The 25,912-nt window shown below is 68.5% G+C and overlaps 3 protein-coding genes and 1 long non-coding RNA gene across 7 annotated transcripts; 2 read left to right on the plus strand and 2 right to left on the minus strand.

Moving 5' to 3' along the window:
• Positions 1-760: 760 nt before the first annotated feature.
• On the plus strand, positions 761-9,326 carry GCGR (glucagon receptor). The gene is made up of 13 exons (XM_081110419.1): positions 761-1,081; positions 5,394-5,679; positions 6,363-6,470; positions 6,553-6,674; positions 6,757-6,863; positions 6,945-7,101; positions 7,181-7,340; positions 7,422-7,482; positions 7,749-7,818; positions 8,067-8,155; positions 8,233-8,371; positions 8,436-8,477; positions 8,721-9,326. Exons 2-13 carry the CDS (start codon positions 5,598-5,600, stop codon positions 8,952-8,954), a joined length of 1,371 nt encoding a protein of 456 aa, XP_080966545.1. The 5' UTR covers positions 761-1,081; positions 5,394-5,597; the 3' UTR covers positions 8,955-9,326.
• Positions 9,327-13,722: 4,396 nt separating this feature from the next.
• MCRIP1 (MAPK regulated corepressor interacting protein 1) lies at positions 13,723-20,782 on the minus strand. Of its 4 annotated transcripts, none has more exons than XM_081110470.1 (6): positions 19,605-20,044; positions 18,415-18,579; positions 15,697-15,748; positions 15,476-15,594; positions 14,815-14,916; positions 13,723-14,427 (listed from the first exon to the last, which is right to left on the minus strand). In XM_081110470.1, exons 3-6 carry the CDS (start codon positions 15,702-15,704, stop codon positions 14,363-14,365), a joined length of 294 nt encoding a protein of 97 aa, XP_080966596.1. In that variant the 5' UTR covers positions 15,705-15,748; positions 18,415-18,579; positions 19,605-20,044; the 3' UTR covers positions 13,723-14,362. The 4 variants fall into 4 exon arrangements, with proteins under 4 accessions (XP_080966596.1, XP_080966594.1, XP_080966595.1 ...); XM_081110468.1 differs by having other exon boundaries at positions 18,445-18,579; positions 19,605-19,809; XM_081110469.1 differs by having other exon boundaries at positions 18,415-18,727; positions 18,779-19,726.
• Positions 20,783-20,846: 64 nt separating this feature from the next.
• On the minus strand, positions 20,847-21,861 carry PPP1R27 (protein phosphatase 1 regulatory subunit 27; the record flags this gene model as incomplete). Its single annotated transcript, XM_081110464.1, has 3 exons — positions 20,847-21,179; positions 21,435-21,585; positions 21,672-21,861. The coding sequence occupies 3 exons, from the start codon at positions 21,859-21,861 to the stop codon at positions 21,056-21,058; spliced, it is 465 nt and encodes a 154-aa protein (XP_080966590.1). The 3' UTR covers positions 20,847-21,055.
• LOC308532839 lies at positions 21,041-25,819 on the plus strand. The gene is made up of 3 exons (XR_013997008.1): positions 21,041-21,175; positions 24,098-24,148; positions 25,693-25,819. It is a non-coding gene; the product is annotated as an uncharacterized lncRNA (long non-coding RNA).
• Positions 25,820-25,912: the final 93 nt, after the last annotated feature.

Below are 25,912 nucleotides of genomic sequence, written 5' to 3' on the forward strand. Positions count from 1 at the left end.
CCGGGGGCGGGGGGCGGGGGGCGGGGGGCGCGATCGAGCCCTGACCGGGAATCAAACCGTGATCTCCTGGTTCCTAGGTCGACACTCAACCCTGGGCCACGCCGAGCGGGTGAGGCCCTCTTATCAGTAGAAGGAAATGCTTGTGTTCTAAGCCAAGAAAAGCTGGAGAAACTCACCAAAAGGAATGAGTGGGCGCAGCAAGGAGCCGTGGGCGGGACCAGCGGGGTGCCCCCCGCACTGTGTGTGGGCACCGGCTCTGCGGCCTCCTCTCCGCTGCCCCGACGGGCCCTCCCCACCAGGTCCCTCCTCCTGGGTCTGCCCGGCCGCCCGGTCTGGCCGCCTCTCTCTACTACTTACTGTCGTCTGGGCCCCCAAGAGCACGAGGGTGGGGGTGTGGTCCTGGTGGCGGGCAGTGCCAGCTGCAGGCAGGCCGCACAGGGACTGGACAGACGCAGGCAGAGGCAGCTACCCCGCCCCCCCCCGCCCCCGCTGGCTCCCGGCATGGGTGCCCGCAGCTCCGAGGCCGCCCCACAGGACCCTCGGGCTCCCGGCGGGCGGGCGCCTTCCTCCCCAGGCCCCCGGACGGCTCTGGGAAGGCCCAGCCCCTCCGTTCCCATCCCGCTCTGTTTATGTCTTATGAATTCAGTTATGTAAATAGAGGGGGCCCCGCCCAGGGGGGAACCCCCGCCCCATCTGTCCCCTCTCGGGCCACCCAGTGCCTGCCCAGGCTGCTGGGCCTGTGCCCGGCCAGAGACTCCCGGGAATAAGGGCCAGGGAGGCCGGGCACCTCTGAGGGTCACACGGGAGGGGGCACCCCACCTCTGGCATCACAGCCGCCTGGGGGTGTCCAGACCTGTGTCTTAGGGAGAGGGGCAGAGAGAGGAGGGGCCACGACGGAGGAAGGCAGGTCTGGGCACAGGCGGAGGCCCCTCCCCGCCCGCCCCTGCGTTTGCACAGGCCCTTCTGCGGCTGAGCCGCTCTCTGACCTTTGCCTCTGACCTTTGCCTCTGACCTCTGCCTTCTGGCCGGCACCTGAACTGAAACAGAAAGGCCGCCCTGGGGGCAGGGCTCCGGTGCACTGGTAAGAAGGGGGGTCTGGTGGGCACCCCCAGAGCGCCCCTCACCTGGGCTCCAGGCCTGGCTGGCACAGGTGGGCTAAGGCCCCCGCCAGCATCTGTGGGGCTGGAGGTGGGGCCCCGGCGGAGACCATGGCTTCCAGTGCCCCCAAAACTGAAGTTGAGAAGGGCCCGGGGACCCTGGGGACCAAGGACGGGGGAGCCGCCCAGGTGACCGGAGGCGGTTGACAGAGAGGCCAGGGGATCCCAGGAAACAGGCGGGTGGGAGGCGGCCTGAGCTGAGCCGGGTGTCCCCCGGGGGGGGGTGCAAGGGGGGTGCAGCCAGGGGGCGCGAGCAGCCCGGGTGGGGTCTGGGCACTGGGGGCGCCTGGGGAGCAGGTGGACAGTGAGGGCAGTGGAGGGAGCGGCCCCAGGAAACCACGGCGGTGGGAGAACTTTCTAGAAGGAGCGGCCACGTCCGGTCCTGAATGCTGACAGCCCAGGAAAGATGGGCCCCACAGTGTGTGTGTGGGGGGGGCCCTGAGGTGATGGCGCTGGGGGGCCTGGGGGAGGAGAGGGGGTGCCTGAGGGTCTGCAGGCACAAGGCTGGGGGTGCAGCTGTAGGGCCCCCAGTGTGCGGGGGACTTGGCGCAGCCGGGGGAGGGGGGGCAGTGGCGCTGGAGGGGTTAACGGAGGGGACCTGGGCCCTGAGACGGGTTAAGGGGCACCCGGGCCCCCCTTCCCGCCTGGGCAGCCCCCACCCATCCGCCTGCTCTGCGCCCAGGAGCCGCGGGGGTAAGTGGGGAGCCGGTCCTTCCAGCAAATCAGCCCATACCCCGCACCCCGCACCCCAACCCCCACCCCACACCCCGCACCCCCACCCCCACCCGTCCTTCCGGGCGACCGCCTCTGCCTGGGAGGGACCCGCCTCTCGGAGTCCGCGGGGCCGGGGCCGGGGCCGGGGGCAGGACCGGGGTGTCGCTGGGAGGAGCGGGGCGCGGACCCTCGGCGGCCCCCCCCCCCCCCCCGCGCCGCCGCCGCCACCGCCACCGCCTCCCAGCGTCGCCGCCGGAAAGTTTGCGCGCGGCGGGCGCGGGGCGCGGGGCGCGGGCGCGGAGCCGGCGGCAGCGGGGAGCGGGGAGCGCGGACCCGGACCGGACCGGACCGGACCGAGCGCGGTGAGCACGGGGCCCGAGGGGGCGTCCGGGGGCGGCAGAATCGGGGCTCGGAACCGGCTGCGCCCTCCTCTCCGGGAAGCGCGGGGCGGGCGGGGGGTGCGCGCCGCCAGGTGCCCGTCCGGCCCCCCCTGGGCTCGGCTACCCTCCGCTCCCTCCCCCAGGGCAGCCCCGTGAGACCCCCCGGGCCGCGTCCTCGCCCGGCCTCCCCCCTCCGGCCCTGCCCCCCAGGAAGGTCCCAGCAGCACCCCAGCTCCGGGAGGGGGCGTCTCCGGGATGGGGGGCGAGGGGCCAGCACCCCGGAAGCCCACGCTGTCACTGTGACCCGCTCCCCCCCTCCCCGCCCGCCCCCCTGCCCCCAGCCCAGCCCACTGACCCCGCAGGTCTGGGCGCCCGCATCCACCGCAGGCTGAGGCCGGCCAGGGCTGGGGGTGAGGGTGCAGGGTGAGGGTGCAGGGTTAGGGTGCAGGGTGAGGGCTGGGGGTGAGGGTGCAGGGTGAGGGTGCAGGGGGAGCTGTGCCTGCCCGCCCTCAGGGCCGGGGGTGAAGGACAGGGAACCAGGCTTTGTCAACAGGCCTGGCCCCTGGTGCACCTCGGCCACCACCTCCGGCCACTTGATCCGGTTTCACAAACACCCCCCCCCCACCTCTGCACCTCAGAGGCTGGGAGGCCTCAACCCCACCCTCCATCCTGGGGGACCTGCCCGTCTCATAATGGCCACCCACCACCTGGGGTCCCTCCGGCCGCCCCCCCCCCGCCCCTGCCCTGAAACTGGTGGGACGCTGGCCAAGCCGTGCTTGTTGGGGGGTGAGTGGTGCCTTCTGCAGGGCGCGTGCCAGCTGGCAGGTGGGGGAACCCAGGGTGGGGCTGAGAAAGAGGGGAGAGACCCCATCTCTGTCCGCTCGAGCCACACCCGTCCTGAGCTGACATTTATGGGGCACAGTCCTGGTCCCTGGCTGGTCACCTCCACCCCCTGCTCAGCTGGGGGGTCAATAGTAGAAGCAGGGGGCTCTGAGCACCCCTACCTGCAGCCCCCCCTCCCGGGCTCAGGCCTCATTCATCCCACAGCCCTGAACTGTGGTGGGGGGGTCGGGGGGTGGGGGGGAGGGGGGGCCTGTGCTGGGGGGATGGGGGGCAGGGGGGGCCTGGCCAGGACGCTCCACCAGCCCTCAGGTGGCAGAGCTCCTGAGGAGGCGGCACCCCATCCACAAGTGGGGAACCTGGGGCTCCGAGGAGTTAAGTCCTTCCTCCTGGGTCCCGGGACCAGCCCTGGGTGCCTTCCGTGGAGCCAGCCTCCCACCGGGTGCCCAGCAGGGACCCTGGGGCCTCAGCTCTGTGCAGGGGAAGGGGCTCCCGCCCCACCTCACCCCTAATCAGACGAGGGTCTGGACTCACCTTGCCCGCCGCCCCCCCCCCCCCGTAAACGGACAGAGGACTTCCTCCTTCTGCCCCTTGTCCAGCCCCCCCCCCCGCCCCGTCAGGCACCGCGGGGTCCCCCGCAGCCTCTGGGACCTGAGCCGAGGCCGGGGACCTGGGGGTCTGGTCCCTGAGCCCCTGCCAGCCCGGGGGTGAGTGGGGGACATGGAGAAGAGCCCAGGCAGCCCCTCCCTCTCTCCCCTCCCCCTGAGTCCTGCCTCTCTCTGGGTCGGGGATACGTTAGCACCTGCAGAAGGTCGGCCACCACCCGCCTGGGTGCACCAGGCCCCGCCCACCTCCCCCAGGGCCCGGGGGGGCCAGCAGGAGCACTGTCACCCCCCCCCCCCAAAGCCGGCTCTCGGGGCTGTGCTTCCTGGGAGCTCCTCGCTGGCTGTCAGCCCGCCCCCCCCCCCCGGGGCAGGGCCGCTGGACGGAACAGCTTATCGGGCAGTGTCCTTCCTCCGGGGCCCAGCATCTCGCCCTGCACTTCGCCCGCCAGCCCGTCACTCCCCTCCCCGGGGAGCCTCTACCTGCTCAGGACACCCCTGCACCCCAGCCCTCCTCGCCTGCAGCCGGTAGGACAGGGAGAGGCTGCTCCTAGGGGCGCCACCCCCCTACCCCCCCACTCCCACCCAACCCCCAGCTCAGAGCTGGGGCAGCGAGGGGCAGGGCAGCGAGGGTCTGGCCAGATCAGGAGAGAAGGAACATTCGTGACCTCGTGACCTCGGGGCTGAGGACATGGGTCTGCCTCCTTCTCTGCCAAGGGCACCCCTCAGACTGTGGCTCCCCCACCCGCAGCCCTGAGTGCGGAGCCTCACCTGCGCAGGGAGGGGGACCAGCCGCCCTGGGAGGCCTCCCCAGGCCTGGCCGGCAGCCGGGGCCACGCTGGGTCAGGAGCCCCAAGCAGGCTGGGAGACGGTGCCCGCCCAGGTCACTCCGCTCTCCCCTCACGGTGGCATCTCAGGGCCCCATTAGGGTGCGGGGGGGCGCGTCCCAGGGAGGCCCCTGGTGAAATGGTCCCACGGGACCAGCTGGACTAGTGGGCGGGGCTGCGGGCCCTGCACCCGGCGGAGGGAGGCGCCCCGGCTGTCCCGTGGGAGTCGCCGGCTCTGGAAGCCTGAGGGGAGGATTTATGGGACTGCGGCTGCCCCAGAACTCTGCTCAGACAGCTGGAACCCGCGACCGGACCCCGGGGCGCCCCCGCCCGCAGGCCCCACAGGGCAGCCGGCAGCGCGTGGACAGCGACCACCCTGAGAATGTGCCGGTGCTCCTGGCCCTGGCGCGGCTGGGCGCTGGCCGGTCGCCTGCTGCTCCCCCGCTGGGGGTGTCATGGCCCGCACCCTGCCCGCTGGCCTTTCCCAGGAGCTAAGAATAGGCAGGAGGCGGTGGGGCAGGGGGGCTGCCTGGGCGCCGCTCCCCCATCCCCCTCAGCTTCAGGCCGGCAGGCTGATGGCTGCCACCCGCGGGAGGGGAGGGCGGGCGGGCGCTGGGGCCACCGGAACCCCGTCCCCCTGGAGGCAGCCAGCCCCCAGGACCCGGCAGGACCTATTGGCCAAGAGCGCTGCTTCCCCCCAGCTCCCGCCTCATCAGTGGGCCCTGGAGGCTCAGGGGGGGCCTTGAGGGGAGCAGGACACCCCGTGGCCAAGACAGGACCCAGCTGAGCCTCCTCGCTGCGGGCCTCTCCCCAGGCCCCGCTGCCTGACCCCCGCAGCCCACGCCTAAAGGACCCTCTGCCCCCGCTTTGCAGCCCCAGGCAGATGTGGGGGGCGGCAGCCCGGAGGCATGCCCCCCACCTGGCCACGCCCACCCCCCTTCCTGCTGCTGCTGCTGCTGCTGGCCTGCCAGGTGAGCACCGCTGCCCTCGGGCTCCCACCTCCCGGCTGGCCCTCCCCTCGCTGACCCAGCCGCTCCGCCCACCCGCCCTGCCCAGCTGCGGGCCCCCTGTGCGCAGATGATGGACTCCGTGTTCGAGAAGTGGAAGCTCTATGGGGACCAGTGTCTGCACAACCTGAGCCTGCTGCCGCCCCCCACGGGTGAGCCCCACGGGTGGGCCCCACGGGTGAGCCCCACGGTGGGCCCCTGCCTTCCTCCCAGGCGGCATTTCCTGGGCTGTTCTCATGGGAAGGCTCGGCACAGGTGAGACTGAGTCACGGAGAGGCCGCAGGAGCAGGAAAAGAGGTGGTGGACTTGTCTCCGCACTGGGGTGCTCCGTGCCCCCTGCTGCTGGGCGCCCCCATGGGGGCCTGGGGACAGTGAATCTGCTCCCATGGCTTAGAGGCCACAGGAGGCGGCTGAGACAGGTGGGCAGACCTCACAGGCCCGGGGGTGGGGGGCCAGGCCAGGATGGGGTCAGTCCTGGAGGCCCCGGGGTGCAGAGAGGCAGGAGCAGGAGGGCTGGCCTGGGAGGCCCAGCACTGTCCTGGCAGGGAAGGGGCCCGCACAGGGCAGGGGGCCAGGGACTGCCCACAGGGTTGGTGCTGGGCCCAGGAAGAGAGCCAACAAAATTGGGGTTCAGTCCCCAGAGCGGGAGGCACTTTTAAGAAGGGAACTGGGAAGAGGGGGGCCCCAGGTAGGTTGGGGGCAAGTTGGGGGAAATGCAGTGTCCCAGGGGAGGCGGGTGGTCAGAGGCCTGGGAGGCGGGAGCAGAGGACGGTTCTCAGCGGATCCCGCGAGGGGACGAGAGGGCCGGCCTGCTGAGCCCCGCCCGCCCCTGCAGAGCTGGTCTGCAACAGAACCTTCGACAAGTACTCCTGCTGGCCCGACACGCCCCCCAACACCACGGCCAGCATCGCCTGCCCCTGGTACCTGCCCTGGTACCACAAAGGTAACTGCAGAGGCAGGGGGGCGGGGGCCGGCCTCAGGGCGTGCGCTGACCATCGCCCCCCCCTGCCGCCCCCCCTCTGCAGTTCAGCACCGGTTCGTCTACAAGACGTGCGGGCCGGACGGGCAGTGGGTGAGGGGGCCGCAGGGGCAGTCGCTGAGAAACGCCTCCCAGTGCCGGATGGACAAGGAGGAGCTTGAGGTGCAGGTCAGCCCGCGGCCAGCGAAGCGGGCATGGGGCCGGGCGCGGGCCCCCGCCCCTCCTGCCTGAGCAGCCCTGTGATTTGCAGGAGGCGGAAGCCAAGCTGCTGGTCGGGTCCAAGGTGATGTACACGGTGGGGTACTGCCTCTCGCTGGGGGCGCTGCTCCTGGCCCTGGCCATCCTGCTGGGCCTCAGGTACGGACGCCAGGCGGGCGGGGGGGGGCGGGGCGGTGCGGCAGGCGGGGTGCGGGCGGGCACCGACTCCCGTCCCCACAGGAAGCTGCACTGCACCCGCAACTACATCCATGTGAACCTGTTCGCCTCCTTCGTGCTCAAGGCCGGCTCCGTGCTGGTCATCGACCTGCTGCTCAAGACCCGCTACAGCCAGGAGTTCGGGGACGACCTCCGCGTGCGGGGCTGGATGAGCGACGAGGTGAGCGCCCCCGTGCCCGGGCGGGCGGGTGGCAGGCCGGGGGGGTGGGGGGCCCGGCTCACGCCCTGCGCTGCCCCAGGCGCTGGCCGGCTGCCGGGTGGCTGCGGTGTTCATGCAGTACGGCATCGTGGCCAACGCCTGCTGGCTGCTGGCGGAGGGCCTGTACCTGCACCGCCTGCTGCGCCTCTCCGCCGGCCCCGAGAGGAGCGTCTTCGCCTTCTACCTGGGCATCGGCTGGGGTGAGTGGGCCGCCGCGGCGGGAGGTGGGGGGCGGGGGGGCGGGCGGCGGGAGCTTGGACCACAGCTGCCGCCCCCTGCAGGCGCCCCCATGCTGTTTGTCATCCCCTGGGCTGTGGTGAAGTGTGTGTTCGAGAACATCCAGTGAGTAGGAGCTGCTCCGTGAGGACAGCGGCCGGGCTCCCCTCTCTGGGTGCTGGCAGTGCCCGGGGGCGGCAGCCAGTTCTGGGGGGCGGGGGGAGGGTATCGCTGGCCTGAGGCCATGGGGGTGAGCACACCTGGAGCCCGGGATGGGGGTCATGCGTCATCATCTCCTTTCTTTCCCGAGTCACTGATCAGATCCACGGGGAATGGGGGGGCGGGACGGGAGGGGGGGCGGGGGCTGACAGGTGTGAGCGGCCGCCCTGCAGGTGCTGGACCAGCCACGGCAACATGGGCTTCTGGTGGATCCTGCGCTTCCCCGTCTTCCTGGCCACCTTGGTGAGGAGATGGCGTGCCTGCGGCTCCTCAGGGAGGGAGCCGTGGGGTTGGCCTCAGCCCCCCTCCCTGTGGGCCTGTGGCGGCCGGCGGCCAGGAAGGCAGACAGCATCCTGCCTGGGCGGACCGGGAGGGAGGCCCGGCACTCAGCCAGGGCACTGGCCGGCGCCCTGGCCTGGGGCTGGGCTGCCCGTCTTGGCCGGGTGCCCTCCAGCCCCAGGGCCGCCCTGAGCCATGCCCTCCACGTGCAGATCAACTGCTGCATTTTCATCCGAATCCTGCACATCCTCGTGGCCAAGCTGCGGGCCCATCAGATGCACCACACCGACTACAAATTCCGGTGGGTGCGGGCGGGCGGGCGGGCAGCGGGGAGGGGCGGGGACGCCCAGTGCCCGTGCTCAGGCCCCGCCCCCACAGGCTGGCCAAGTCCACGCTGACCCTCATCCCCCTGCTGGGGGTCCACGAGGTGGTGTTCGCCTTCGTGACGGATGAGCACGCCCAGGGCACCCTGCGCTTCGTCAAGCTCTTCTTCGACCTCTTCCTCAGCTCCTTCCAGGTGCGCGCCCCCCCAGCTGCCCGCCCCCCTCCCCGGGGCCGCGCTGACCACCCCCTCTCTGCAGGGCCTGCTGGTGGCTGTCCTCTACTGTTTCCTCAACAAGGAGGTGGGTGAGGGTCTGGGACCGGCCTGGGGTGCGGGGAGAGAGCCTGGGCGCCCGGCCTTCATGCCCACCTGCATTTGCCCCGTGGCAGCCAGCCTGGGTGCAGGCCAGCAGTCCCCAGCCCCTGCGTCCAGGTGGCAAAGCCCATCCTGCCCGCAGCCGGGTGCCAGGCGGCCTTCAGGGTCAGAGGCGGGAAGCCGGGTGGGACTGCGGTGCCGGGCCCGGCCCACCTGTCGGCTGCCCCAGGTGCAGACGGAGCTGCTGCGGAGCTGGCACCGCTGGCGCCTGGGCGAGCTGCTGCGGGAGGAGCGCCAGGGCAGCGGCCACCCGGCCCTGGCCCGGTCCACCAGCGGGGCCCCCACGGAGAAGCTGCTGCTGTCCGGGGGCTGCGACAGCAACGGGGGCAGCCACGGCCCCTCCCCCTCCGGGGAGCCCCCCGCGGCCGGCCGCCCCCCGGGGTGGGCCCAGAGCGCCCTGTGAGGCCCGAGCCCCCGGGGCTGGACTCGGGAGTGAGAGGCCACCCGAACAATTCAGACCAAGACCCAGAGTGGCCTGGGGTGTAGCCAGAGCGGCCCCCTGTCCCCGGGGCCCACTGCAGTGGCCTGAGGGCGGGCCTCCCCTGCCCTCCCCTGCCCTCCCTTCCCCTGCCCTGCCCTCCCCTGCCCTCCCTTCCCCTGCCCTGCCCTCCCCTGCCCTCCCCACACCTGCTCTGTGCCCAGCGGGCCCGAGGGCGGAGCGGGGGGATGGGTGGGGAGCTCTCGTGAGTGCATGTCTGTGTCCGTGTGTGTCTGTGAGTCTGAGGAGGAATGTGTGTCCTCCAACAATAAAGAGCTTGCGCAGTGGTCCTCTTCCACCCCCTGGGCTGGCGCTACCCTCTGGGACCCCCCATTTTACAGATGGACTGGATGGAGCTGGACCCCGATGGGACCAAGTGTGGTGGTGGCTGGCAGTGCCCCGGCTGCCCCATGGAGCAGGTCCCAACGGCCACCTCTCGCCAGCGCAGGCAGCCTCAGCCGTCCCAGGCCGAAGGGATAGTCCCCCATTAGCTTTGGCCCCCAGGGGTCACCATTTGCCAGGAGAGGGACATGATGGGGGGCGATGGCCCAGGGAGGGCACTGACATCCACCCCTCCCGCCCCATGGACACGTGGCCGGGGCTGCACTCAGGTCAGTGGGGAGGTTGCCGCACAACCTGGGCCTGGAGTCCTCGCTCGCCTCTGCCTCATCCAGGCTCCGGCCACCTGAGCAGCGTGCAGGGCACGCAGCAGGTGAAGTGGGGGGACAGGAGACCCCAACTGAACTGGTCCGAGTGAGGTGACAGCACAGTGTCCCCGGCCTCTGAAAGGCCACCGGGACCTCCCCATCAGGAGCTGCCGACGGTGGGCGGGCACCTGCTGGGCAGGCGGGGGACTGACCCCAGGACGGAGTTGAGTGCTGGCAGAAGACCAGGCGCCCGGGGTGGGCAGGGCCGCGGCACCTGAGGTCCGAGAGCGCCTGGGCACAGCGTCTGATGGAGAGGCTGGAGGCGAGGGCGGGGGAGGGGGGCGCCATCAGAGGGGGAGGGGGCTGGAGCAGAGCGCGCAGCCAGGCCGCCAGCCAGGTGGCCCTGCTCTTGGAGCCACTGGGCGGCTCGCTGGGCAGGGGGAGGGGTGCCACCACGGGCGGGCGGGCGGGCGGCCACGTGGGCTGGAGCTGCTCAGGCACAGCCGCTAATGGGAGCAAATGAGAGGACAGGAGGCTCTCAGGAAAGGTAAATAGAATTACTGCCGCCAGGCACGGGGCCTCCTAGGGGCTGCACCCCAGCCGCCCACGCCTGAGACCCGGAAGGGGGGGTTAGGAGGCTCATTAGCGGAGAGTCCTGTGCCCCGTGCTTAGAGGGGCTGCAACTCGCAGGACCCGAGGCCGTGCCAGCCAAGCAGCGGAGGCTGGAGGCACCTGACCTTAGGCCTCAGGCCACCTCATGCCCAGGCCCCCGAGGCCCCGAGTCTCTTGGAGACCCTGCCCACGGGGCACCCGCCAGCCCTCGGCGCCCGGGAGCCCGTGTGGCCCGAGCTGGCACAGGGAAGGCACAGCCTCCTTCACGGCGGCTGAGCTCAGGGTCAGTGACCGCCTGGGGGTGTGTACTCACCCAGGGGCCTCCTGCTGCCCCCCCATCCCGAGTCCCTCTGCCCTTGTCCTCCTTTACCCCGTCCCGTCCCCAGGGGAACCAGAGCGGCCAGAGGAGTCAGGCGGAGTGGAGGCCTGGCCGGGCTGGGCCTGCCCAGCCAGTAAACCCTGGTTCTGAGTGGGCAGCCCTGCAGGCGGGGGGTGGGGGGGCGGGGAGGGCCCCCCTTTCTCACTCAGGGCCCCGCGCACCACAGCATCACTCCAGCGGGAGAGAAAGGCCCAGGCCCTCTGCCCCTTCCTCCACCACCTGCACCCAGTCCTTCCCTCGGCGCCCAAAGAGCAGGGGTCCCTCCCAGTCTGTGCGCGTGTGCGTGTGCGTGTGCATGTGCGCGCATACGTGTTACAAAGAGTGTGGAGACCAGGAAGAGGAAAGCATGGACTTCGATAAACAGAGATCACACCAGGAGCGTCAGGGCCCATCCCCAGGAGCTGTGCCCGGCCGGGGGCGGGGGTGGGGGTCCCTGGGCCCTGAGCAGGGCAGAGGCTCCGGGGAGGCACCCTCGACGGGCCCCAGTGACCGACCGCACTGGGAGGAGACTGGATGATGGGGAGAGCGCGGCCTCGCTGGTGTTAGTACGTAGGAAACAGCAAATGAAAAAGAAGGCAATTAATAACGAAGGAAAACAAAAAGTTGGGCAGGAAAGAAAAAATAATCACACTTTACCACATGTCTCGGCGCTGAGTACAAACACAGACATCGTGGTGTAAATACTCGCCGCCCTGGGAGTCATGGGAGAACAGAGCACCGCTACGCAGTCGGGCGGGGGAGGGCTGGTGCCGTGGGGGGAGGGGCGCACGGACGGGAACACCCAGAAACAGTGGCTCATGTCTGCCCCTTGGGGTGGGGGGTGGAGGCTGAGGCGGCAGGTCCGCTGGGAGCTCCTGGGCCTCAGACACCTAGGCAGCCCTCGCCCGCCCTCCCCACCTGCTCTCCAGGGCTCAATCCCTTTTCCTGCTCCCTCCTCCTCCTCTCCGGGGTGCCCAATAGTCAGGCCCAACTCTCCTCCCTTCTTGTCAGTCTTTAAAAATCAATATTCAAAAAATAAGAATCAATACCCAGATGCCTCCACCTGCAGCCTGGACCCTCCTGAACCCCACCGGCCACCTCCACGCCCCACACGCTGTTCCCATGAGCTCCTTCCCCCCACGGTTTGCTGGACGCCCTCCTAGCAGGTCCCTGCTTCTCCCCGACCCGCCCGCTCAGCACAGGGTAGAGCGGATATCTGACCTCAAGTCTCCTACGAACCCCACGCCCACCCCACGGAGCCTCACATCCCACCCGTTTACAGAAACGTCGGAGAGGGGGTGGCCTGTTACCACCACACGCGGGGACCCGCCAAATCCTGACGGGAAATGCCACCAAGTGCGGGGGGGGGGGGCGGGGGCGGTTAGTCCATGAAGGAGGGAAAGAAAGACAACATGGACGGACGCCGGGGACGCGGACTGGGTGGGTGCCCACAGCTTGGGGGCAGTGTCCACTCCACGAACAGCTGATGGAGGCAAAGCCAAGTCCGAATAAGGCTGGGCACTCACAGGCCACGTCCTCTAGTGAGACTGACTGGGTAGGAATCTGCTGGGGGTGCCAGGCGGCCAGAGCAGCCACTGGGGGAGGACCAGGAAGTGGCAGTGCTCGCCCATTAGGGGAACCCCCAAACGGGATGTCTGGGCCCCACATGGGAAGGAGAGCCCTGGAGGACGGGTCTGCTATAAGCGGGGCTCCAGGCCCAGTGATTGGGCCTCCATGGGTTGGGCCCCCTCCGCTCCCGGTGCCCCCCTCCCCTGCCCCAGAGCCCAGCTCTGCCTCCAGGGCCACAGAGCTCCCAGCTCCCAGGTGTTGGTGGAGACACCAGCCCGCGGACCTCCAGCTCACCGAGACGCGAGCTGGGGCAGCGGCAGTGAGGCCTGGAGGGGTGTCCCGTGGCCACCCACACGGGGGGGGGGTGCAAAGGCCCAGTGGGAGCACCACTAGTGAGTGAGGCCTCGGCCAGTGCTGTGGGCAGGAGGCCGAAGCCAGGGCCCAGTGTGGCCGAGGGAGCTGGGGTCGGTGTCCCCTCCCAGCCCCACAGGACGGATGACCCAGAGGCACCTGGAGTCAGAATCTGGTGGATGTTCACCAAACAGCCAGATGCTAGCCGCTCCCATGTGCTGCTGGGCCTCCCACCCTGGGGAGAAGGCTTTGGACCCGGACAGCCCACCCCCCCCTTCACAGAGGACACAGCGGGAGGCGGTGCCAGCCAGGGCTCACAGCCACCACCAGCTGCCCAGGAGCCCTCGCCTCCGGTTGTGCCGCTGTCCGAAGGTGACCCGCACTGGGCAGCCCCGGGGGTTGGGCACCACTTTCCACCGGAGGAGACTCAGCACCTCCTCAGGGGTGACCTGAGCAAAGGCTGCTGGGCTCCCGCCCGCCCCCTCCCCAGCGGGACCCCTGCTGGCCATCCAGGGCGGCCCGGGGCAGGGCCTGGTTCCCCTGTCCCGGGTCCAGGTCTTGCAGGGTGCAGGATGTAATGTGTGTCCGGTGCTCTCAGCCTCTGGCTGCAGCCCCCTGGACCCCGCCCACCCCTGGCACACACAGGCTTCCGGCCCCAGACAGCGGGGCAGCTCAGCGACCCAGCCCAGCCCAGCCCAGCCCCAGGCAATACAACCCTCCCGAGGAACAGAGGCCGCGGGGTGACAGGAGCTTGGCTCAGCACCCTCGGTGGCTGTTTATTGCACGGACCGTCCTTCCTACAGTCTGGCGCTGGGGAACCACCCCCAGAAGACACCTCCCAGAGCCACCTGTGGGGGCCACTCGCGCCCCCAAATGCTCTCTGGGAAGAGATGTTCCCAAAGTAAACCCTGGTGTGGCCTGTCCGGCGCGGCCTGCAGGCTCTCGGGTCTCGGTGGGTCCAGGCTGCAGAGGGTGCCCCAAGGGGATGGCCAGAGCTCACAGCACTTCCCACCTGGCCTCCAGGCCCCCTTCACAGCCCCCAAGAGGCCTGAGCCCCCAGTAGAGCCCGAGATCAGACGAAATTTCGGGGCTCAGGGGCCTTGACCTTGGCCTCAGGTTTCCTGCGTGTGTGGGCTGCAGGGACAGACTGCCAAGAGACCACCAGCATTGCCACCTTTATTCACGGTCCCCGGCTCAGCACAGGGAAAGGGCCCTGGCGACCCAGCACAGCACAGGCCGGACCCCAGCGCCCTGCCCCTGCCGAGGGGCTGCTATGGCCGCAGGGCACAGACACCAGGGCCAGAACCCTGCGAGGCACCGGGGGTCCCAGGCCTGGAGGAAGGGGCCAGGCTGGGCAGTGAGGGGTGCAGGGTCGGGGTTATTTGCTCCCATGTGTCCAATGTGTGGGACCCAGGCTGGGTGTGGGTGGGGCCGCCCTTGTCTTGCCTTCTGGCCACCTCAGAGTCAAACCTGGACGAGTCCCCAGGCCCTGGAGGTGGCCAGGGGTCGGGGCCGGGGCAGTGGGGGAGACAGAAAGGGAGGAGACAGGGTCAAGATCCTGGGGGCAGGCCCGGGAGTGCGCGGGGCTGGAGGGCGACCCTCCGGGGACAGAGACAGCCCAGAGGAAAGGAGGGGCTGGGGGGCAGGCTGGCCTTCAGTCACGCTGTCTGGGTCCTGGGGTTTGCCGCCCACAGGGAGCGCAGCCCCGGCTCCCCTCCCCCTCCCAGGGCTGGGCCCAGGGGAGAGCGGACGCCCCCGGGCGGCACGGGTCTCCCAGAGGCCAGGCCCCGCGGGCTTTACGACTTCTTGGCATCCTGCGAGCTGCGGCGCTTCAGGTCGCTCAGGTCGATGGGCTTGAAGGCTGTGCGGGGGCAGCTCGGTCAGTGGGGGCGCAGGAGGCGCTCCTGCCAGGTCCTGCTCCTACCCCGGAAGCCCTGGGACCCGCCCACCCCACCAGCTTCTCCAGTCAGGAAACAGGAAGAGGTGGGCTTTCCTGCCCCGCCCACTCACTCTCAGGCTGCTTAAGGACCTTCTCCACTGGCCCCGCCCACTCACCCTCAGGCTGGTTAGGGACCTTCTCCACTGGCCCCGCCCACTCTCCTGGCTGCTTAGGGACCTTCTCCACTGGCCCCGCCCCTGTGCCCCGCCCACTCTCCTGGCTGCTTAGGGACCTTCTCCACTGGCCCCGCCTACTCTCCTGGCTGCTTAGCGACCTTCTCCACTGGCCCCGCCCCTGTGCCCCACTCACTCTTCAGGCTGGGGTTAGGGACCTTCTCCACATACTCCTCCACCAGGCCCCTCTCGTTGCCGGAGATCTGGCTCCGAAGGTCCCGCTCCACGCCCTGCCAGGCTAAGGATGGCGATGCAGTCAGAGCTCCAGCCCACTGGGCAATGTCCCGCCAGCATCCCACCAGGAGAGCACCCCCCCCCCCCTCTCAGGGCGTCCTCACAGCCTCTCCCCACTCACAGCATGTGGCTCCCAGACTGGCCGGCTCTGGACCTGAAGTCATCCCCAGGGCACCCCACTCCCTCAGGGAGACCCGCCTGGACCACCCCCTCGGCCTCCTGCCTGGCTCCTGGGGCGGCCTGTCCCCTCATCCTGTGATGCATGCCCAGGGCTGCGGTCCCAGAGGCTCAGCGCTCACCCCTCCAGGCACACAGCCCCACTTCTGGGACACCACTGGGTTCCCGAGAGTGCACATCTGTCTTCCACAGCCCTCCCCCCACCGCCACCCCCACAAATAACCCAACCAGCTACAAACACTGCCTCCTCTGAGGGCAGTGCCCACTAGGAACCCCAAGTGCCGACCGCCCTCATTACAAGAACCTGTTCTCCCAGACAGGCCCCATCACCAGCCTGCCTGGGTCCCGAAGGCCGGGGCGTGGGGGGGGCCAGGGGGCACCTGTACCTTCATAAATAAAGCGCACATTCTCCTCGTGGGCCGGGGTGAAGATCTCGCTGCTGTTGGGGGGAGAGCGGGGGCTGCTGTTCCTCTTGCCGTTGTAGACGACTCTGGAGACGGGGGAACTGGGGGAACCCGGCACATGAGGAGAGTCTGGGGACCAGGGCAGGGTCCCACGCCCCTTGCCCCCAGGACGGACGGAGGCTGCTCTGAGGCCTAAAACCCACCTGGTCATCGCTGGGTCTGGTCCTCACGCTCGGCTGCCGGATCCCTCAGCCTCTGAAGGGAAACCGGACACGGGGCAGGTCACCTCTCCAGGGGCCTCCGAGAGGGGAGGGTGTGGGGTGCCGCTCCCTCCCTCTAAGCTGATGACAAACTGCTCTAGCCTCACTACTGGGGGGACCCCGAGGGTGGGTCTGCCACAATCTGGGCTGGGGATGCAGCAGGCCCCACTGGTGGGAGCGGCAGGCATGACCTGGAGCACCTGAGTCCCAGCACCCGGAAAAGCTGCCCGGGAGCCCCTCCCCAGAGTGGGGTGGTACGAAGGTGCCAGCGGCTGACACCCATTTCCAGAACCACAGAGCGCCTCTCAGGTGAACCCCAGAGCGCCTCTCAGGTGAACCCCACCTGCCCACACCTGCCGGGCCTGGCATGCTGCTTCTGCGAGCCTCAGTTTCCCATCAGGGGTGCCTCCAGGGGTGAGGGGCCCAATGGCTGCACAGAACCTGCCCAGGACCCGCCCAGCTTCCTGGTCCTGGAGGCTGGGGTGAGCGAGCTGGTGCTGGGGACACAGCCAGCAGGGCGAGGGCAGGGGAGGGGTGTGAGCCAGGAGGAAGCGCCATCCCGAGGCCTGACCCAGTGACCAGGACCCTGGAGCCCGGCCTGTTTCTCCCGCGCTCTGCCCAGGGGATTTTACAGCCCTGGGTGCGAATCTATTTTTAGGCTCACTCTCAACCTTGCCAGCTGGACACACTGCAGGGTGAGGGCACTGGCTGCACAGGGCTGGTCCCAGGCCGGTCCTCGTCCCAGAGCAGGGCAACCCCAGGTGCTGGGGTGGGGAGCCCTGGGAGGGGGCATTGAGCACAAGAGCCTCCCCACTCACCCTGGAACCCAGGGGCCCTCAGACTGCCCAGAGCATGAGCCACAGCCCCTCCTGGAGGGCCAGGAGGGTGGGTCGGTGGGTGTGTCCTCCCCGGCTCATGCAGCCATGTTTAAACACGTGTGCAGGCCGAAACCGGTTTGGCTCAGTGGATAGAGCGTCGGCCTGCGGACTGAAAGGTCCGAGGTTCGATTCTGGTCAAGGGCATGTACCTGGGTTGTGGGCACTTCCCCAGTGGGGGATGTGCAGGAGGCAGCTGATCGATGTTTCTAACTCTCTATCTCTCTCCCTTCCTCTCTGTAAAAAATCAATAAAATATATTTAAAAAAACAAAACAAAACAAAAAACATGTGTGCAGGTAAGCAGGCACCCACAAGCCAAGTCCAGAACAAAAATGCACAAAACCAGCTTCCAGGAGGCACCGGAGCCCTGGCCCTCCAGGCAGGGGCCTCCAGCCAGGGCACAGGGGGGCGCCCAGGGCCACTCCCCAAGGGGCTGTGGCCGTGAGCAGAGGGGAAGCTCCAATTACGCAACAGGATGGAGGTGCCAGCAAGATGACCACCCCTGCTGGCCCTGGGCCAGGCCCTCCCTCCTCTCATCCCGGGCCCTCAGCTCCCTGCAGTCTGTGCCCTTCGACCTGGCCAGCCCCTTGTCCAGAGCCTTGCCAGCCTCCACCTCTCCTCCCAGTGCAGCTCGGCCTCGGCCTCTAGTCACAGCCAGGCTCCCCCTGCTCCCCTTCGTCTCTGCCGTCCCAGGCCTGGCTGGGCCCCGAGCTGGGCCTCAGGCCCCCAGATGCTTGGTCTTTGCGCTGGGGGCCCAGCACATGCCACCCCTTGGGCTGGGCTTCCTGCCCAGACCAGGACCTCGTTGAGGTGGCACCAGCTCCCGGGCCGGGCTGTGCCCTTGTCACCGAGCACCCTCACCGTCCGAGGGGTCTGGTCAGAGCACCTGGGGAGCACTCAGCAGGTTCTCTCACCTCCAGAGTGAAGACAAATAACGACATTTTCAAAGGAGCCACTGCCTGCCTCTTCTCAAGGGTGGGGCACCCCACTGGGCCTGATGGCTTCCCAGCCAGGAACCTTCAGGCCAACCAAGCCCTCAGCTCAGCTCCCTCCCGCCTTTCTCACCAGGACCTCGTGCTGGCCCTGCCCTGCCGAGAGCCGCACTCACAAGGATCATCGAGCACAACTACTTCAAGCCGTGAGCTCAGGGTGCCACGTGCAGCGCGAGCTGCCACCTGGAGGCCTCCCCAGGGGCTGGCAGCTCCGGCTGGGCGTGGGGCAGCGCCAGCAGGTCCCCGTCTGCCTGCTCTTTCCATCGTGTGCAGCCGCCCTGAGGCGCTCACAAGCCCTGGAGTCTCAGAGCTGAAGACACAGTCTCCCCTCGGCCCACAGGGACCTCCCTCGCAGAGCCTCCGTCTGGGTGCTCATCTCTTCTCCCCAATCCCGGTGGACCCCTGCGAGGACCACCCCAATGGGGACAGCCTCCTGCACCACCTCCCGCACCACCTCCCTCACCCCCCAACACGCGCTGCCAGCAGGATCTTCCCACGCCGTTTCTCACCCGGACACCACCCAGGTCTCTGCTGCCACCTCGCCCTCGGTCTGGCCCAATCCATTCACCAGGTGTCCGGATGCTGGGCCCCTGGCCCACCCCCAGCCTCTGCCACAGAGCCACCTCTGCCGGCTGCCATCGGCACGAGAACCACACATCCCCACCCCCACTCTGTAGGCCTTGACTAGCCCGAGCGCCTGGTGGGCGGAGTCCAGACCCGCTCGGCGGCAGAATGTCACCCATCCAGCTGCCCCGGGGCCAGTCCCTTCTCTCTCGGCCTCAGTGTCCTCACCTGAGCCACAGCGGCCCCCAAGGTGCTCACCGGGCCCTCCTGCTCGGCAGGGATCCAGGCACAGCCGCGTGAAGCCACCACCTCAAAGGCGCTCTCCAGGCTGCTTATCCGCTCAGACGACGGCCAGGCCATCATCGGAGGAACGTACCGCCAAACGGGGCACTTCTGAGAGTGAGAGGGATGCTGCTGATGGCGAAGCGAACCGGGGCAGTTCCGGGCAACCCGACAGTCCCCACCCACTCAGAGGAGGCGGAGACCCAGAAAAACACAGGGTGCTGTGGAGAACAGCAGAGCCCCTGTCCACGGCAGACACCTGGCCAGGGCAGACACCTGTCCACGGCAAACACCTGGCCAGGGCAGACACCTGTCCACGGCAGACACCTGGCCAGGGCAGACACCTGTCCACGGCAGACACCTGGCCAGGGCAGACCCTGTCCACGGCAGACATCTGGCCAGGGCAGACACCTGTCCACGGCAGACACCTGGCCAGGGCAGACACTGCCCAGCGCAGACACCTGTCCACGGCAGACACCTGGCCAGGGCAGACACCTGTCCACGGCAGACACCTGGCCAGGGCAGACACCTGTCCACGGCAGACACCTGGCCAGGGCAGACACCTGTCCACGGCAGACACCTGGCCAGGGCAGACACCTGTCCACGGCAGACACCTGGCCAGGGCAGACACCTGTCCACGGCAGACACCTGGCCAGGGCAGACACTGCCCAGCGCAGACACCTGTCCACAGCAGACACCTGGCCAGGGCAGACACCTGGCCAGGGCAGACACCTGGCCACGGCTGACACCTGGCCAGGGCAGACACTGCCCAGGGCAGACACCTGTCCACGGCAGACACCTATCCACGGCTGACACCTGGCCAGGGTTAGTTGCAGGAGTGACTGCACTGGGCGCTTTACACGCAGCTCACATCCCACACTGGGCCGGGAAGAGGTGCCTGACAACCCCCTTTTTGGAGGCTTGGTGGGTAAAGCAGCCTGCTACCCAGCAGAGTAGGGTCTGCACCCCAACCGCTGGGCCTCCAGGGCCACGGCAGCTAGGGCTGCCCGGATGGTTCAGCTGGGCTCAATGCCCCGTGCCCGCCTGTGCCCGTGCTGCCTCCCCGAAGGTGCCTGGGCACCCTGACATCGACGCGGCCCTGCTCAGGCAGTGGAGGGCGCCTTCACATGCAGTACCTGGCTCTCCCATGGGAACCAAGGGCTCCGGAGACCGCCTGGGAGAGGCCAGGGGCCCACAGCCTGGCCTCTGACCCCCGGCTCAAGCCCCGTGGGCGGGAGAAGGCATGTGCGGTCCAGACAGTGGCGGCGGGAATGCGGGAGTAGAACCCATGACGCAGCTGCTGCTCGCTGTGTCCCTTCGGAATTCCCAGCAGCCGGTTTCCTTAGATTCCACTTTCCCGCCATTGCCGTGGGGGGTTCTCCCGGCCCAGGTCCAGCCACTGAGACAGTGGTCCGCCCGGCAGCCTGCAGGGCACTGCGGCGCGGGACCCCCGCGGGCCGCCTGTCCATCACGGGGCAAGGCCCCTTCCTGAGTGACCACAGCAGCCGCCCTCCCCGGAAACGACTGGGGCGTCTGCATCCCCTTCGACGTCACCTGGAAACCCCGCCACCCCTTCAACCCCCCGCCCCCCAAATAAAGTCCTCGCCGGCCCCTCCTCCCGTCCCGCTCCGCGCTCAGCCCTCTGCCCCCTCGGGCAGCCCACCGGCCTCTGGGCCTCTGCTCGGCTGTGCCCTCGCCCGCTCCTGTCCCGCCCTGGGGTCCAGGGAAAGGCCACCTGCCGGGCGCGGAGCCTCCCTCGGGCCGGGCGGCGCTGCCTGGGCACCTGTGTGGGCTGGAGGCCTTCCAGCCACAACCTGGGCTGTGGCTCCGGGACCACAAGGGCGATGCCCAGGCCCCCACCCCTGCGCCTCCGCTCCGGCCCCGCGAGCCCCGAGGGCGGGGCGGGCCACGTCGCACCCCGGGGCGCCCGCACCGGCCCCGCAGCCGGGGTGGGGCCGGCGGACACCGGGCAGGGAGGCTGCGGAGGGGCCGCCCTCGGGAGGGTCCCTTTCGAGGGGAGACGGGACCTCGGTCCCGCTCGGCGGCGGCAGCTGCGAGGCCGGAAGGCGGCCCCGGGCGCCACGTCCCCACGCCCCCTCCTCCCGCGCCCGGGCCGGGCCGGGGCGCCCCCAGCGGGGCGGGTGGGTGGGGCGCACGGGCCTCCGCGACCCGCCCGGGCCCTGCCCAGTCCTCGCGGCCGCCGCGCCGGGGCGGGTCCCGGCCGCGCCCGCTCCGCCCCCGCCGCCGCCTCACCTCGCCGCCGCCGCCGCCGCCGCCTGGGCCCGGCCGGAAGTGACGCCCGCGCACGCGCCGCGCAGCAGCCGGGCCACGTGACCCCGCGGGGCGCGCGGAGTCTCGGGGAAGGAAGGCAGCGCCGCGGCTCAGCTCATGTTTATTGAAAAAGTACAAAGTGTCACCGTACAAAAGGCACCGGAGAGGAGGCGGCCAGGGGCGCGGGGCGGGGGGTGTCCAAGGAGCGGGGGCCTGGCCGGCGCCGGCCCCGCGGGCGGGAGGTGCGCGCAAGGGCGGGCGCGCGTGGATGGGGCGCGTGGATGGGGCGCGCGTGGATGGTCGCGGAGCGGCCGGCTCAGCCCAGCCCGGGGCCCTGGAAGAGCTCCACCAAGTCCTTGGCGTCGGGGTCGATGAGGTCGGCGGGCAGGTCGCCGTCGTCGTTGGCCGCCCCCCTGTCCGCTCCCCGGGAGAGGAGGTACCTGTGCACAGGGCGGCCTGGTTGCAGCGGGAGAGGTTGGGGGACCTGCCCAGCCCCGGGGCCCAGGCTGCAGCCGAGTCCCGTCTGTTTCCTGTTCCGGGTGGGCTGAGGGGAAACCCGCCCCTTGGGTCCGGGAGGGCACAGGGCAGAGGCGATGCCAGCGCCCGAGGTCCTGGCTACGCCGCCAGGGCAGCTGGGGGGACACCTCCTGGAGGCCGGGAGTAGCTGGGGGGCGGGAAGCTCTGGTCCCCCTCACCTGGCGATGTCGGGGTACCCGTCGCTGCAGGCGATGTGCAGGGGCGTCCAGCCCGTCTCGTCGCGCTGGTGGATGTCTGCCCCGTATTTGACCAGCAGCTTCACACACTCCAGGTTCCCGGACAGGACTGCTTCGTGCAGGGCGGCCAGGCCTGGGCGGGACAGGACCGGACAGAGGGGGTCAAGGCGGAGGCCCCCCTGCCGCCCACACACCTCGGCCGGCCCTGCGGGCGCTCACCTGAGGGGTACAGGGTGTCCAGGGCCACCTTCCGGGCCCGGATGAAGCGCCCCACCTGCTCCAGGTCGCCCTGGCGGACGTGGTCCAGGAACAGGACGTCGTTGGGGAAGCGCACGCTGCGCTGGGCCAGCATCCGCCGGCGCCGCTGCCGGGGGCTGTAGCCCTCATAGCGGACCGTCCTGCTGGGCATCCTGGGGGCAGCGGGTGGCCGCCCCGGGGCCGCTACTGCTCAGGGGAGGGGCCGCCCACCGGACAGCGAGATGCTCCCTCCACCAGGGCGCCTCCTGCTTTTATGGGCCCGCGGAGCTATATAAAGCCGCGCGGTCATGCTCGCCCCGTGAGAGCTGAAACCGAGCCGCTGGCCACCCCGCGCACAGATCGAGTTCACGGGCTCGCCTTTCAGCCCACCTGTCGCCGTGCCGGCCAACGGGGTCAGATCCTTCCTGGCCCTCGCACCCAGCCCCACGCGGGGCCTGGACGGTGCCTTCCAGAGGGCACCACAAGGACGGCCTGGAGGGCAGGTCCCAGGGCATCAGGACCCCGTCCTGGACTCTGGGGGAGGGGAGGACGGCTCACCTCCCACAGAGCTGGGGGCTGCCCATGTCTGAGGAGGCGCGGCCCCCACCCGGGAAGGCCCAGCCTGACCCGCTCCCTCCCCGTCCCCTCGCGTCACCTTCCATGGTGGCCGTGTCACTCTTGGCACTTTTACCAAAACGTGGGCCTCGATGGCACTGCCCTCTTGCCTGGGAGCCTCCCGGGTTAGAACCTAAAGGCCAGCCCGGCCGGCGTGGCTCAGTGGCTGAGTGGCTGAGCGTCGACCTATGAATCAGGAGGACACGGTTTGATTCCCGGTCAGGGCACATGCCCAGGTTGCGGGCTCCATCCCCAATAAAAATATTTTTTTTTTTAAATATATTTTATTGATTTTTTACAGAGAGGAAGGGAGAGAGATAGAAAGTTAGAAACATCGATGAGAGAGGAACATCGATCAGCTGTCTCCTGCACATCTCCTACTGGGGATGTGCCCACAACCCAGGTACATGCCCTTGACCGGAATCGAACCTGTGACCTTTCAGTCCGCAGGCCGACGCTCTATCCACTGAGCCAAACCGGTTTCGGCAAAAAAATATTTTTAAAAATAAAAGACAACCCAGCGGCCGGCCAGGGCACCTGCCTTCACCGCAGCAGCCGCGGCCTGAGGGGGCAGAGGCTCGGGGCTGAGAGGAGCCAGTAGCAGACGCGGAGGACACGCAGAGAGGGCAGGAGCGGGCCTGTGGGATCAGGGCAGCCTGCACACCTGACGCTGGCTATGCTGTTCTTTTCTTTCTTTTTTTTTAAAATATATTTTTATTAATTTTTTACAGAGAGGAAGGGAGAGAGAGAGAGAGTCAGAAACGTCGATGAGAGAGAAACATCGATCAGCCGCCTCCTGCACATCCCCCACCGGGGATGTGCCCTCAACCCAGGTACATGCCCTTGACCGGAATCGAACCTGGGACCTTTCAGTCCGCAGGCCGACGCTCTATCCACTGAGCCGCACCGGCTGGGGCTGAGTTGTCTTGTTAGCATTACCTCATACCCTTACTTAGGATTTACCTTGTACGAGATGACAGTTTAACCTGCTGGCGATTTAACCTGCTGTTGCCGCCTGTGGATTTAACACCCTCTATGTGCAAAGCCTTGCGCCAAACACGCTGCAGAGAAACAGCGCTGGACCGCCTTCCTGGCAGTCCCCCACCCCCACCCCCACCCTCCCTGCAGGGCCCAACCGAGGGTGAGGCCCGGTGTCCCTGTCCCTGCGCCTCGGGGCTCTGAGGGCCGCCGGGTGGTCTCACCCCGGTCGCTGGGAGGAGGCAGGTACAGTTTCTTCTGGCTTCTTTACACGAAGCCTGGAGATGAGAACTTTCCTTTGATGTGAAGATACCTTTTCTGATGTGGAAAGTTCTGTCCACCGTCCCCGCTCGGAGGATCAGGTGAAAGATCAGGGTGAAGCTGCCACCAGGCACGGCCCGCCCCGGAGGGACCAGGCCCCGGGCCAGGGCAGGCTGGGCGAGCCAGCTGGTGGCTGTGTTGGTGACGCCTCCTGTCTGTCCCTGTCTGTTGGTCTGTCTGCTGACGATCAGCTGAGAACTAGGGGAGGGGTCTCCTATTAGGACCAGAGAAGGGACTGGTGCCAAAGCCTCCCCAGTCACAACAGCCCCCCAAACGATAGTCATGGGCAGGGGCCATGGGCGCGGCCTGAGCTGGCCCCTTGGAGCCTGTTCGGGAGCTGCTGCGAGCAGTCTACCTGCCCCTGGGGCTCAGCCTGCGTGTCCTGCAGCCGCGCCAGGGCCAAGCCTGTGTTTAGGCGGCTCTGCCCAGTCCTTCCACGCCCCTGGGACTTGTGCAGCGACCGGCTTGGCGTGACTTCAGGTTTCTGCCCCCAGAGGACTGACACTGAGGAAAACACGTCATGCGAAGAGCTTGCTCAGAAAAGTGTAAGAGCACCCTCCCCGCCCCTCCCCTCCCCGCCCCCTCGCGGCCTCTGAGGCCAGAGGGCCTGCTGCCCACCCAGCAGCTGCGGGTTCGGGTTCCAGGCCAGTGGCTGCTGCTGCTTTTTTAAAATAAATAACAGTATTAATTTTTCTTTTCTTTTTTTTAAATCTATGTTTATTGATTTGAGAGAGGGAGAGGAGAAATAGAAACATCAAAGGTGAGAGAGAATCATGGATCACCGCCTCCTGCACGCCCCCTACTGGGGATCGAGCCCACAATCGGGGCATGTGCCCTGACGGGGAAACAACCATGACCTCCTGGTTCCTAGGTCGACGCTCAACCACTGAGCCACACCGGCCAGTGGCTTCTTACCACCTGGAGAAAGGAGATGAGAGAGGGAGGGAAGGTGGAGAAAGGGGGGAGAGAGACTGGGGCATCCGGGCTGTTAATCCTCACTGTCTTGGGGAGTCACCTGCTAAGCCACGGGCCCTGCCAGGCCTTGGACTCCACTCACCACCTCCCAGCAACGCAGGCCCAGCGGCGCTCTCACCAGCTGTGTCTGCAGGGGGATGGGTCGGGTCGGTGACCCCTCACGGAGCACGAGATGGTGATGGCAGGGCACCTGCCCCTGAGCTGTTCCCAGGGGCACGGCAGGAGCGCAGGACTGAGCACAGCCCACCTGTGCCTGTGAGCCCAGAGCCCCCTGTACTGCAGAATTGCTCAGGTTCTGGGTGGCAGAGCTGCCTTCACAGCGACGTCCCCCAGGGTGCTGAGCCCCCACCAGGACGGTCTGGCTGTTGGCAGGACTGGGGCGCCACATGCGAATGAACCCTGGGCGGACTGGCTGGACAGCAGCCCTGGCACAGGCCACCTGGAACAGGACGCCTGGCCGCTGAGCTGGACGGAGAGGGGCCCAGACCCTGGGTGCAGGGACAGGATGGCCGCCCGGTGCCGCCAGAGCTCACCCCGTCACGCTGCCCTGCACACACTGGCTCTGGTCGGAGGCAGGAGCAGCCCAGGGTGTCAGGGCCGGCACAGGGCCTCCTGCTGGGAGTGAGATGGAAATGACCGCAGACTCCCCACGCGTGACCGGGAGAACCACGTTCACAGCAAGTCCCGTCACGTCTGCGGCTGTGACACTGGCACCTGGAGGCCCCACCAGCCAGAGTCTGGAGCAGGGACCGGGGGTCAGAATGTGCATTTCCCACCCGGAGCAAGTGGAGGCGGAGCCTTGGGTGGACCCCGTGGGCGCCACGTGCTGTCCCGGACCTGCATTCCTCCTGCCAGGAGTGGGGGGCCCTCTGCCACGCTCTGGTCAGGGTCAGGGATGCCCAGCTGAACCTAGGCAGGCACTGCAGGCCTGAGGTCCCCCTGATCCCAGCTCAGGAGTGCCCTCAGCCCAAGGCAGCGGACGGCTTCCCCGTCTCTGCAAACTGCAAGCTGAGCTCCTGGAAGCCAGTGGCATTTTAACAGCTGGGCACTGGCTGAGGCTGGCACTGTCATTTGGCCTCTTCTGAGGCCCACACTCCTCCTCACCGACCTGCAGCGGCTGCAGACCCACCACGTGTCCTGTCCTGACCCAGACAACAGATGCCCAGGGAGGTAGCGCTGGCCACACCCCACCCTCCACCCGGAGACCTGCGGACATGAGGCTGTGCACTGGGAGACGAACGCGAGGACAGGGATGCCGTGTGCTACGCCTGCACAAGCTCTGAGAGGCAGCCATGTCCCCCCAGCCCACCTCCTCTCCAGTCGGGGTCCAACCC

The sequence above is a fragment of the Myotis nattereri genome (genome assembly GCF_964212035.1).
Source record: "Myotis nattereri genome assembly, chromosome: 16".
In the NCBI taxonomy this organism is placed as follows: Eukaryota; Metazoa; Chordata; class Mammalia; order Chiroptera; family Vespertilionidae; genus Myotis; species Myotis nattereri.